The 13,717-nt window shown below is 42.1% G+C and overlaps 1 protein-coding gene across 1 annotated transcript in view; it reads left to right on the plus strand.

The window, feature by feature from the left end:
• The window catches only part of BBS9 (Bardet-Biedl syndrome 9), a 1,102,055-nt gene that overhangs the window by 455,804 nt on the left and 632,534 nt on the right, over positions 1–13,717 (plus strand). Inside the window, exon 11 of the mRNA XM_053714434.1 lies at positions 13,104–13,180. Within this exon, the coding sequence (XP_053570409.1) occupies positions 13,104–13,180 (77 nt within the window). The remainder of the gene's footprint in view (positions 1–13,103; positions 13,181–13,717) is intronic.

Here is a 13,717-nt window from a genome sequence, read left to right on the forward strand (position 1 = left end):
TGAGGTTCGAATAGGAGGACGATAAGTAGATCTAAACAAGGATCTCCGATTCCTATCTCTCTCCTGAAGACGTTCAGAATGCCGGGCATCAAGATTAATACACAAATTGATAAGACCCTCCAACGAGTCGGGAAGTTCCCGAAATACAAGTTCATCCTTAAGACGTTCGCAAAGTCCTTTGCGAAAGGCTGCACGTAAAGCTCCATGGTTCCAATCAGTTTCTGCGTCTAAAGTCCTGAATTTAATGGCATATTGAGCTACAGAAAGGGATCCCTGTCTCAAATCCAACAATCCTGCCTCAGCTACTGTAGACCTCCCAGGCTTGTCAAAAACAGAAGAAAAAATAGACACAAATAATTCCACATCCTGAAGTAAAGGATCGTCTTTTTCCAAAAGAGGAGATACCCAGGCTAGAGCCTTACCCTTCATGAGGGATATAATAAAGGTGATCTTCGAAGAAGAATTGACAAAAACTTGATGATTGTTTCTGAAATGTAAACGACACTGATTTAGGAATCCACTGCATTCTTCTGGATTACCGTCATATTTATCTGGAAGTGAGATTCTTGGTATATACTGTCCGACTGGCTGAGGCGGGTTAAAAACAGCATTGGAACTAGCAGCAGTTGCAGCAGGAGTTGCTGTAGCTTGAGAAGGAGCGGAGAGGTTATGTAGCAGAGCAGTAATCTGGTCAAGCTTGGAATCCAAAGATTGCAAATGAGCAGAATGATTTCCTAGAAGTTGCCCTTGTAGAGCCACAGCCCTGGATAACTCATCGGGGTCCATAATATGGCCCATTTGTAATGTCAGGTTAGGAAATATCCTGAAGAAGACCCAAATGCTAGGACGAACTTAAATAACACCCTTGCACTCTGAGTTTAACCCAGGACGTGACCCCACGACAACTTCTATAAAACAAGGTACTCATGATATGGAGCAGTGTTGGTCTGAGTCCACTGGGAAGAGAAAAGGAATTCTAGATATCAGCCAGATAGACTTCTGAATAGGGAGCTGTATTCAGGCAGTTCAGGAATAGTCCTCCACTGATCCAGGAATGCAAGGGTAGATAACTTATACTCAGAAGGAGGGTTAAACAAGAAACAGTTAATAATGCAGGAGTTGGTAACTTGAAATCAAGCAATAAGAGGGTTAAGCCCAGCAAAGTCAGTAATGCTGAATCTGGCAACAGGTTATCAGGCAGTTTGAGGGTTAACACAGAGTAGTCAGTACTTGCAGAGTTTGGCAACAGGTAATCAGGCAGTTTGAGGGTTAACACAGAGTAGTCAGCACTTGCAGAGTTTGGCAACAGGTTATCAGGCAGTTTGAGGGTTAACACAGAGTAGTCAGCACTTGCAGAGTTTGGCAACAGGTAATCAGGCAGTTTGAGGGTCAACACGGCACAGTACACACAGGAGCCACGAAGGAATAAACAAACGGGCACCAAAGAAACCGGAAGCCCGGACTATGAAGCCAAATTGTGACGTCAGCTGAAGGGGACGGCCAAGCCGAGCTAGATGTCGTCGTGGAAACCAAGCACGCAAGGAGGGCCGCCGGAGCTTCCCGGCGGCCAAGCGTGACAATAACGCTGCATTCTCCAAGAAGTTTTTCGGAGAGTGGACCATTCCGAATATCTCCTCTGTCTTCTTCGATCCCATGGATGGAAGATAAATCTAGAGAGAGCTATCTTGTATCGAGTACCAGGGTAGAAGTCCCGGGTACTATAATAGTCTCCATAGACATGAGAATATTTCTAATAAACCAGAGACATTGAGGGCTTGCTTCAACATGTCTTGCCCTCCAGACCTCCTTAAGGCCATCTGTGGATCGGTTTATGGAGGTGATTGGTCTCATGGTGTCCAGCATGGACATAATTTCCTTTGCTAGGTCTCACCTCAGACTGTTGCAACTGCGCATGCTGAGCCAGTGGAACGGCGATCATTCTAATCTGTCTTAACAGATTTCTCTGGACAGCCGATTGAGAGAATCGCTCTCTTGGTGTTTTTGTCCGGATCACTTGTCCCAAGGAATGTCTGTCTCAAGACCATCCTTGGTGATTGTGACTACGGTTGCGAGTCTGTCAGGATGGGGAGCTGTTTGGGGTGCCAGGAAGGCACAGGGCCTATGAACTCAGGAGGAAAAGCTCCTTCCCGATCACATTTTGGATCTTCGGGCAATATACTATTCTCTGAAGGCTTAGCTTCTGCTGGGTTCGTCCCAGTTTATCAGATTCCAATCAGACAATATATCCTATGTGGCTTACATCAAACATCAGGGGGGAACAAGAAGCTCCCTAGCTATGATGGAATCTCTTTGTTTATCTATGTCTTGATCTCTGAGGCTGACTGCGTGGAGATTGAACGCTTAGTCCTAGCCAAGAGAGGGTTTCTGAAAGTGTTATTTGTACTCATTCAATCTCGTAGATGGTTGCTCGTCGCATCTATCATAAGGTGTGGAGGACCTACTTATTCTGTTCTCTAGGATGAACTGGAGAAGGGCTTTTCTGCAAGTCCCCTGAGGGGACAGATTTCAGCCCTGTCTGTGTTACTGCACAAGAGGTTCGCTGAGCTTCCTGATGTGCAGTCACTTGTTAAGGCTCTGCTAGGATCAGACCTGTGTTTGGAATTATTGCTCCTCCTTGATGTTTAAATCTTGTTCTTTAATTTTGCACGCGCTCCATTGTAGCCTATGCATGAAGTAGACATTAAATTATTGTCTGGAAGGTTTCTTTTCTACGGCTATTGCTTCTGCGCGCAGAGTTTCTGTGATTACTGCCTGGGAATGCGTCCCTCCTTATCTGGCTTTCCATGCTGATAAGGCTGTTCTACGAACCAAGTTAGGTTTTCTTCCTAAGGTTGTGTCAATTTGCAACATCAATCAAGAGATTGTGGTTCCTTTCAAGTAATTCTGGATGTGGTTTGTGCCTTGAAGTCCTATCTTCAGGCCACGTAGGAATTTAGACAAACTTCTTTCTCTGTTTGTTCTTTTTCCGGGAAGCGTGGGGGTCAGAGGGCCTCTTCGACTTCCTTATCTTTTTAACTGAGGATGGTCCTCCGTTTCGCATTGAGACAGCGGGACATAAGCCTCCTCTGAAGATTACGGCTCATTCAGCTAGAGCTGTGTCTTCTTCTTGGATGTTTAAGAACGAGGCTTCCATGGAGCAGATTTGTAAGGCGGCTACTTGGTCCTCTTTACATACTTTTACAACATTTTACAAATTTGATGTTTCCATCCAAAGAGGAGGAGAGTCCACGACTTCATTCATAACTTAACCCAAAGGCTTAAATACCTATTCCAGTCATTCTTTGCCTTTCGTCACAGGAGGTTGGCAGAGAAGTGTCGGAAGATTCAGAGTAGTCTCTTATGGAGGGTAGTACTCTACAAAATGGGACAGGAGTTTTAAGTAGTCCTGTCAGCCTCTCAGTGAGAGCATGGGTGAAAGTTAGAGTCCAGAGATGTAGGGAGAGTCTTTCTGTGAAACCATACCGACTCATATTAATAGCTCCATAAGCAATCAGCGTTGACAAATTTTGCTGCCTGCTTCCTACACTCAAGTCCATGTCAGGAGCGATGCTACTACACTGTCACACTTGAGAGGCCGTGTTCCTGTTCCACGGCATAGATTCTGGTAAGATTGTTTCATTTTTTATATAGATAATGATAACGCAAGAAGACAGGAAGTCAGGGTCACAGTGTGACGCCTTTTATCTTTATAGAATCAAGGGTCAATATCCCTGTTATTGAACAGGGGGGTTGTACATAATGTTATTGTTGTGTCATTGCTGCGATATATGTTAGATAAGGCTCTGGCAATTGTGGACTACAGGTGTCATTTTTGGGAGTTACTTACGCGGCCGATTTGGCACATTTTTTTCGCCCTAATGCAGGGGCGGTCCTGCGAGGCACTCCATGTGACCGGGGGGGGGGGGCCTATTCAACTTCCACTTCTTGTCCGGCGGTTGCAGGAGACGAAACGTTTTTTCTATGGTCCGGGTTTAAGGAGGTGGTGAGTGCCCCGGCCATTGGAGGTATAAAGGTGCCATTTATATAGTAATATCTAGTCCGTAATAAAAGCGTAAGCTATGGAGGACTCTGATGCATTGGAGGGTACTCCCTTTCTAACAAAGTCTAATACCTGTGTTTGTTGTGAGGTGGTTCTGGTAGATCCACCAGCTCAACTCTGTTCCACATGCCTCAATACGATTATTACATCTAGAAAGAATAAGATGTTTAGTACTACTGAGCCGTCCATCTCTGAGGGCTCCTCGTCCCGTGAGGTGCGTTCCCTACATTCATCTCCGATTACACATGCAGCTCGCCAGGGCACGACTAATCATCTTGAGGTTGAAGACCGCTGGCCGTCAGATCTTGCGGATCAGCTGCAAACGGTGGTGTCTGCAGGGATTAGTGCCTTACCACGTTCTGCTAAGTGCAAGAGTAGGGTAAAACATTGCGGCCTGGCCCAGGGGTCATCTACTCCAATAGATAGCTCGGAAAGGTTATCCGCTGACGAGGACAACTCTGACTCTTCGGTGGACGTTCCATCTGGTTCGGAGTCCGTGTCATCTAAACCTCCAGCTGTGGAGGAACCAGACTTTAGGTTTAGGATGAAAAATGTACTCTTTCTACTGAAGCAAGTGCTTGCTATGGTGGAGGTTCCGGAACCAAAACTACCGAAGGAACCTTTGATTCTTAAACATGATAAAGTATATAAGGACAGGGTGGTGCCTCAGACCTTCCCGGTTTCTGTGAAGATTGCTAAGATTATTAAGAATAAATGGGAGAAATTGGGTTCATCCTTTTCCCCTTCCTCTTCTTTTAAGAAACTTGCCCGTTCCGGACTCTCAGCTCGAGCTATGTGGGACTGTCCCTAAGGTGGACGGTGCTATCTCCACGCTCGCTAAGCATACGACGATTCCCATGGAGGATAGTTCGTCGTTTAAAGAGCCAAAAGATAAAAAGTTAGAAAACTTGTTGAGAAAGATGTTTCAGCACACAGGGTTTATGTTTCAGCCGGCGGCGGCGGTAGCTACGGTAGCCAGAGCTGCCAACATATTGGTGCGAATACCTGTCTGAGATCGTCGAGAGAGAGACTCCCCTTCACGAGATACAGGATAGAATAAAGGCCTTGAGGGTAGCTAATTCTTTCATTTGTGATGCCAGTATGCAGATTATTCACCTGAATGCAAAAATATCATGTTTTTCCATCTTAGCCCATAGGGCTCTGTGGTTGAAGTCATGGTCTGCGGACATGACAAAATCGACATGAAGGGGCGGCCCCCGACCGGTGAACGGACCAAGTAGGGGGCAGATTATCTCTCTTCTCAGAAGCCTGGTTGCAGGATGTTCAGGACCACTGGGTTCTAGAGGTCATCGCCCAGGGTTCCAGTATAGGTTTCAGATCTTATCCACCCTGGGGCAGATTCCTCCTGTCAAACCTGTCTTCAAGACCAGAGAAGAGGACACCTTCCTAGAATGTGTGAGGGATCTCTCTTCTCTTGGAGTAATTGTACCAGTACCTCCAGCAGAAAGAGGTCTAGGGTACTATTGAAACCTTTTTGTGGTCCCTAAGAAGGAGGGCACGTTCCGCCTGATTCTGGACCTAAAATGTTTAAACAAGTTTCTGGCTGTTCCATCGTTCAAAATGGAAGCGATCAGATCTATTCTTCCCCTAGTTCAAGAGGGACAATTCATGACAACAGTAGACTTGAAGGATGCCTACCTTCATGTACCAATTCACATGGATCACTTCAGGATCCTGAGATTTGCGTTTCCAGTTTGTGGCTCTTCCCTTCGGTCTGGCAATGGCCCAGGGAGTCTTCACAATGGTTCTACAAGCACTTCTTGCAGTAGCAAGAACCAGAGGCATTGCTGTGGCGCTTTATCTGGACGACATCCTAGTCCAGGCGCCGTCATTCAGTCTCGCAGAGGAACACTCGAGGGCTCTTCTTCTTCTCTGTTTGGGGTGCCAGGATGGCACAAGGAAAGTGGATTTGAAAGGAGTCTCTCCTCCCGATCAATATTCTGGAGCGATCCACAATGCTCTGAAAGCTTGTCCCCAGCATTCCAAATTCCGGGTGTGGACAACTGGGAAGCGGATTTTCTCAGCAGACAATCCTTTCATCCGGGGAATAGTCTCTCCACCCGAGGTGTTTGTGGAGATCTGTCTCAGATGGGGGACGCCGGAGATAGATCTCATGGCGTCCAGAATCAATTGCAAGCTACCCAAATACAGGTTGCGGTCCAGGGATCCCCAGGCAGAGCTGGTCGGTGCCTTAGCGGTGCCTTTGGGGTTCAACCCAGTTTACATTTTTCTACCGTTGCCACTTTTACCTTGTGTAGTAGCCCGCATCAAGCAGGAGCAAGCTTCAGCTGTTCTGATTGCTCCGGCGTGATGTAATCTTCTCCGCCATGGAGGTTACCTTATCGCAGGGATCTGCTGCTACAGGGTTCCTTCCAACATCAAAATCTAGATTCTCTGAATCTGACTGCGTGGAGATTGAACGCTTAGTCTTAGCCAAGAGAGGATTCTCTGAGAGAGTGATTGATACTCTTGTTCAGGCCACGAAGCCGGTCACTCGTTGCATCTATCATAAGGTGTGGAGGACTTACTTGTCCTGGTGTGAGAAACATGGATATCCTTGGCACAAGGTGAAAGTATCCAGGATTATATCTTTTCTCCAGGATGGGTTGGAGAAGGGGCTTGCCGCCAGTTCCTTAAAGGGACAGATTTCGGCATTATCTGTTTTGCTGCACAAGAGGCTCGCGGAGCTTCCTGATGTTCAGTATTTTGTTCAGGCTCTCTCCAGAATCAGGCCTGCCTTTAGACATTGTGCTCCACCCTGGAGCTTGAACTTGGTTCTTAAGTTGTTGCAGAGGGTTCCGTTTGAATCTATGCACTCTATTGACATTAAGATTCTGTCTTCAAAGGTTCTCTTACTGTTGGCTATTGCATCGGCACGCAGAGTATCTGAGTTTGCGGCCTTGCAATGTGAACCTCCTTATCTGTTTTTTCACGCTGATAAGGTTGTTCTTCGCACTGGTTTTGGATTTCTTCCCAATGTTGTGTCTAACGTAACATTAATCAGGAGATAGTTGTTCCTTCTTTGTGTCCTAACCCTTCTTCCTCTACGGAGAGGTTACTTCATAATTTGGATGTGGTTCGGGCCTTGAAGTTTTATCTTCAGACTACGAAGGATTTCAGACAGACTACATCTCTTTTTGTAGTGTATTCAGGGAAACACAAGGGGCAGAAAGCCTCTTCCACTTCTTTGTCCTTTTGGTTGAGGAGCATGATTCGCTTGGCTTACGAGACAGCAGGACATAAGCCTCCTTAGAGGATCACGGCTCATTCAACAAGAGCTGTGGCTTCTTCTTGTGCCTTCAAGAATGAGGCCTCTATGGAGCAGATTTGTAAGGCGGCTACCTGGTCCTCCTTACATACTTTTACAAGGTTTTACAAATTTGACGTTTTTGCTTTGTCAGAAACAGTTTTTGGGAGTAAGATTTTGCAGGCTGTGGTGCCCTCAGGTTAGGGTCCGCCTCCCTTTTACCCTCCCGTTTGTTCATTCAGTTTCCTCTAGAGCTTGGGTATTTGTTTCCCACAAGTAATGAATGAAGCTGTGGACTCACCTCCACTTTAGATGGAAAACATAAATTATGCTTACCTGATAATTTCATTTCCATCGTGGAGAGGAGAGTCCATGGCTCCTGTCCGTTTCTCCGGTAGGCGGACCTAAATTAGTTTTGTTCTTCTGGCACCATTTATACCCTGATATTTCTCCTACTGTTCCTTGTTCCCTTGGCAGAATGACTGGGGGATGAGGGAAGTGGGGGAGGTATTTAAGCCTTTTGGTTGGGGTGTCTTTGCCTCCTCCTGGTGGCCAGGTTCTTAATTCTCACAAGTAATGAATGAAGCCGTGGACTCTCCTCCCCACGATGGAATTGAAATTATCAGGTAAGCATAATTTATTTATTTTGCTTCGGTAGAAGCAGCTTTTGGGAGAAAGGTTCTGCAGGCTGTGGTGCCCTCAGTATAAGGTCCGCCTCCTTTTACCCTCCCGTTTTTTTCATTTAGTGTCCTCTAGAGCTTGGGTATTTGTTCCCACAAGTAATGAATGAAGCAGTGGACTCTCCTCCCATTAAGATGGAAAACATAAATTATGCTTACCTGATAATTTAATTTCCATCTGTGGGAGGAGAGTCCACTGCTCCCGTCCGTTTCTCCAGGGGGCGGACCTAAATGTAATATTATTCTTCTGGTGCCATTTATACCCTGATATTGTCCTACTGTTCCTTGTTCCCTTGGCAGAATGACTGGGGAATGAGGGGAGTGGGGGAGGTATTTAAGCTTTTGGCTGGGGTGTCTTTGCCTCCTCCTGGTGGCCAGGTTCTTAATTCGCACAAGTAATGAATGAAACAGTGGACTCTCCTCCCACAGATGGAAATTAAATTATCAGGTAAGCATAATTTATGTTTTTTATTCTTAAATATAAATGTATATGTGTGTGTGTATATACCTATACCCTCATATCTATTAGACGTGCATTTCATGCTTTCCTGTAGCAACGAGTGCCGAATATTTTGTCTGCCAGCAGAATTTGGCTTATTTTGAAGCCAGATATCTTCTTGTGAAAGTGCAACACACAAAGATCTTTGAAAATCCAGATCTTTGAGTGTTGCACTTTGACACGAGTGGGAGCGATAAATAGCACTCCACTCGTACTCTGGCCCTATATAAAGCCTCCTGCACCTTTCAGATCATATGATGGGATTATCTTTTTTGGCAAATGACTTAGATCCTCCTGAACCTTACCTTCAGTGATTGACTTGTTCCTCAGAAAAGAGTATATTAACAAACTCATAATCTGATCACAAACTCAGGGTCCTTTACAAAAGTTTAATCTGTTACATCGTACAAGGTTTTCCCTCTGCTGGTGAAAGGGAGTTACTTCTGGTGTGGTTTTCTACACTAAAGATGGACTGTAATGACTATAATTGTCTGTTCTTTTAGGGCCTAGTTTGTGATTATCTTGAAGCTCATCGGATATCATCTTATATGGAGCTAACTCTTTTTTGAAACTTTTTTAAAATTGTATGCTCTGTCTGAATCACAAAATAATAGTTTTGGTTTTTATATCCCTTTAATGTTGTTTATTGCATCCATATTTGAGCAGCGATAAATGAACAAGATCACCTGCAGGTGTAACCTTCCCCATTTCCATTGACTTTGGAAGAAGGTTTCCGTCTATAACGGAAATGCTTGTTTACTGAGATGTTTCCTGGAAATTTCTCATAAGTTGAAATGTCTATGTAGATCTTGGAGAAAATACATAGAGGACAGTGCCAAAAGTAAGGAGATGTATACAAGCTCACTTCATAGAAGAACAATAGCCTAACAAAATTGTTCAGACGTAAGTAGTAGATGTAGGAGTGAAGGATCGCCTCAAAATTAGGCTTAAGTATACTTTAGGAAACACGTTAAATCGTAAGTGTGTTTAAAAATACAAGTAAAAAGAAAGTAGAGCTGATAGATATAAAATAGATGCAGTTTGTTTAAATTACATTTAGATAAAATGCGCTTAAAGGGACACTGAACCCAAATTTTTTCTTTCATGATTCAGAAAGAGCATGCAAATTTAAGCAACTTTCTAATTTACTCCTAGTATCAATTTTTCTTCGTTCTCTTGCTTTCTTTATTTGAAAAAGAAGGCAACTAAGCTATTTTTTTGGCTCAGGACCATGGAAAGCACTTGTTTATTGGTGGTTGAATTTATCCACCAATCAGCAAGAACAACACAGTGTGTTAACCAAAAATGGGCCAGCATCTAAACTTACATTCTTGCATTTCAAATAAAGATACCAAGAGAATGAAGAAAATTTGATAATAGGAGTAAATTAGAAAGTTGTTTAAAATTGCATGCTCTATCTGAATCACAAAAGAAAAAATGTGGGTTCAGTGTCCCTTTAAGTTGGGATTAGACGGATAAAATGTTGCAACAATCGATAGAGCGGGTAGTGGTGGCTTCAAAGTAGTTAGGAACTTGTAAAGATTTATTTCTGCCCTAGTTTAGAAAGCCAGAGTTGGCTACTCTGTTGTTTCTTTTTCAAAGGTCTCTGTGTGGAACTGTGTCTTCTCATACCTTGTAGCTGTCTACATGCCGGACAGCGGAGCATGTAAGTGCTTTTTCTTCCAGTTGGGGAGAACATGCACTTAAATTAAAAGACACTGCTTTTTTATTGGGACATAGATAATCCTGTTGTATGGGTTACACTGGGGCTTGAAGCAGGCACTGTAGCATGTGTGAGACTAACATTTAAACTATTTTAAGAAGAAAGGGTAAAATGTTTTTCTTAGGCTTTATTTTCTGACACATATTTACTTGATAAAATAATACAAGTTTAAACTGAAAGTAAGGCTGAATTTTCTATTTCAGCAGCTTATTTATTTCCCCATTGCTTTAAAATAAAATGATGCAACTTTTTAAACTGTCCGGTTTGAAAAGATTTACCATAAGATATGGCGTAAATATCTTTATTGATGTGAATCCAAGGGCTACTCTTGGAGTAGAATTAGAATTCCTAGAATTTTATATTTTCTTCAGGAAGGCCTGGAAAATGGATTGTCAGTCTGTACCCTGAAGGGTCAGATTTCTGCTTTATCAGTTTTACTACATAAATGTATGGGAGATGTGCCAGATGTGCAATCTTTTTTTCAGGCCTTGGTCAAACTCAATTGATAATAGGAGTAAATTAGAAAGTTGCTTAAAATTGCATGCTCTACCTGAATCATTAAAGAAACAAAATGGGTTTACTATCCCTTTAAAGCCTCATTGGAGCCTTAACCTTGTTCTTAAAGTTTTAAAGATGACTCAGTTTGAGCTGTTGAATTCCATACACATTATGCTATCTCTTCTGCTCAAAGAGTCTTGGAACTCTCAGCTCTGCAGTGTGATTCCCCTTATCTTATTTTTCATGCTGATAATGCAGTTTTTCTTACTAAGTTAGGTTTCCTTCCTAAGGTTGTTTCTAATATTAATATCAATCAGGAAATTGTTGTTCCCTCTCTGTGTCCTAATCCTCCTTCTTCCAAGCAACGTTTGTTACACAATTTGGATGTTGTACGTGCTCTTAAATTCTACTTACAGGTGACTAAGGATTTTTGCCACTGGGAAACGTAACGGTCAGAAAGCTACTACTACTACTCTTTCTTTTTTGGTTATGAAGTATAACTTGTTTGGCTTATGAGACTGCTGGACAGCAGCCTCCTGAGAGAATTACAGCTCATTCCACAGGAGCTGTTTCCTCTTCTTGAGCTTTCAAAAATGAAGCTTCTGTGGAACAAATTTGCAAGGCTGCAACTTGGTCTTCTCTACATACTTTTTCCAAAATTTTCCAAATTTGATACTTTTTTCTCCCACAAGGCTTCTTGTGGGAGAAAGGTTCTTCAAGAGGTGGTGCCTTCTGTTTAGGACTGCCTGCTTAGGACTGTCCCTCCCTATTTATCCGTGTCCTCTAGCTTGGGTATTGGTTCTCAACAGTTTTACTCAAGCCGTGGACTCACCATATCTTAGGAAAGAAAAACAAAATGTATGCTCACCTGATAAATTTATTTATTTCCGGATATGGTGAGTCCACGGTTCTACCCTTTATTTTAAGACAGTTCTTTTGATTATAACCTCAGGCACCTCTACACCTTGTGTTACTCCTTTTTCTCCATTTCCCTTCGGTCGAATGACTGGGGGATGTGGGTAAGGGAGTGATACTTAGCAGTTTAACTGTGCTGCTCTTTGCCTCCTCCTGCTGGCAAAGAGTGATATTCCCAACAGGAATTATTCAAGCCGTGGACTCACCATATCCGTAAAGAAATACATTTATCAGGTAAGCATATATTTTGTTTTCTTTCATTATTCAGACATAGCATTCAATTGTAAGCAACTTTCTAATTTACTCCTATTAAGAAATGTATCTTCCTTCTCTTGGTATCTTTATTTGAAAAGCAGAAATGTATGTTTAAGAGCCGGCCCATTTTTGGTTCAGAACCTGGGTTTCACTTGCTGATTGGTTAGTTACATTTAGCCACCAATAACGAAGTGCAACCCAGGTCTGAACCAAAAATGGGTCAGGTCTTAAACATACATTTCTGCTTTTTAAATAAAGATACCAAGAGAAGGAAGAAAAATTGATAATAGAAGTAAATTAGAAAGTTTCTCAAAATTGCATGCTCTATCCAAATCATGAAAGAAAAAATTGGTTTACTATCCCTTTAATATGTTTCTTATTCTTAAAATTATTTAAAAGTAACTTTCAGACACTTATGCACATTGTTAAATCTATTAAATGGATCAAGATTAAAACTTAGTTACAGTTTTCCTTCTAATGTTCTGTTTCATTACCAAGACTTGAAAGTGTTGGCATTGATGCCATGGCTACCAAATCCTGAGTAAGGGTTTTCTAACAAATATAACCTATTACAGTTATACCCTATTGCAGGCTTAAACTGTTGCAACTTAGGCTTTAAAGGGATAGTAAACCCATTTTGTTTCTTTAATGATTCAGGTAGAACATGCAATTTTAAGCAACTTTCTAATTTACTCCTATTATCAATTTTTCGTCATTCTCTTGCTATCTTTATTTAAAAAGCAGGAATGTAAAGTTTAGGAGTCGGACCATTTTTGGTTGAGAACCTGGGTTACGCTTGCTTATTGGTGACTAAATGTAGCCATATTGTATATACACATATAAACACATACATATATAGGTAGGTTCTGTGCCATGTCTCACAGGATGAGACCAAGGCTTCCATTGTAGCCTATAGAAGCGTGCTCTTGTAAGCGTTAATCTTCCCTGCAATGCGAATGCGAGGTTGCGTTCCCATTGTGCTCAGCTTGTAACACTAGCTCACATTTGCGTGCACTGGTATTACTGAGTGGAGCGCAAATATCATGCTTGCGTAAGCAATATTTTGTGCTCCACTCGTAATCTGGCCGTAAGTGTCATTCTGTAACTTCAAATGATGATGTTGACTAATTGTTAAGTATTGATTTTATTTTCTAATTAATTCTTAAGACAAAAAAAAACAAATATTTTTTTATTTGTTACAACAGATATTTTGCCAAAGATGGAAAAAGAAGATGATTTGACGTTAGTGGCAGCTGTGTCTTCTGACCTTGATTCTGTATCAGTGAGTATTACATTTTACATTATTCATTGTCACTATCAGCAGTGCTAATTGTTAAATATGGTGAATATAAAATGAAATTACTATTTAACTACTATTTAACATCTATTTGACAATGGCACGATAGCATAGAGTTTATAGACACCTTTATGAAATCAGTGTAACCTTTTAAATCCTTTTAATTAGTACTGTTAGAAATGTTAATTCTGCAATGTTTTATATAAACTTTAAAAAGTTTAAAAGGTTAACCAGCTGTGATCTCCAATTAAAAAAAAGAAAAGAAAATATTTTGCAGATCTATTGATTGAGTACAACCAATGATGAGGCACCTGTGTGTAGGGTCCTTACACCCAGGAGTGCATTACAGAGCATACCTAGGTATGCTTTTCAGTGATATCAAGACAACCAGTGAATTAATAAAAGTAAATTGTAAAATTGCATGCTTTATCTGAATCATGAAAGTTTAAGTTTAACTATTATGTTTCTTTAACGTGCAAGGGACTCTATGTACTAAGCAGCTAAAGCTGCTCGGGAGCCCTT

The sequence above is a fragment of the Bombina bombina genome, chromosome 5 (assembly GCF_027579735.1).
Source record: "Bombina bombina isolate aBomBom1 chromosome 5, aBomBom1.pri, whole genome shotgun sequence".
Classification (NCBI taxonomy): domain Eukaryota; kingdom Metazoa; phylum Chordata; class Amphibia; order Anura; family Bombinatoridae; genus Bombina; species Bombina bombina.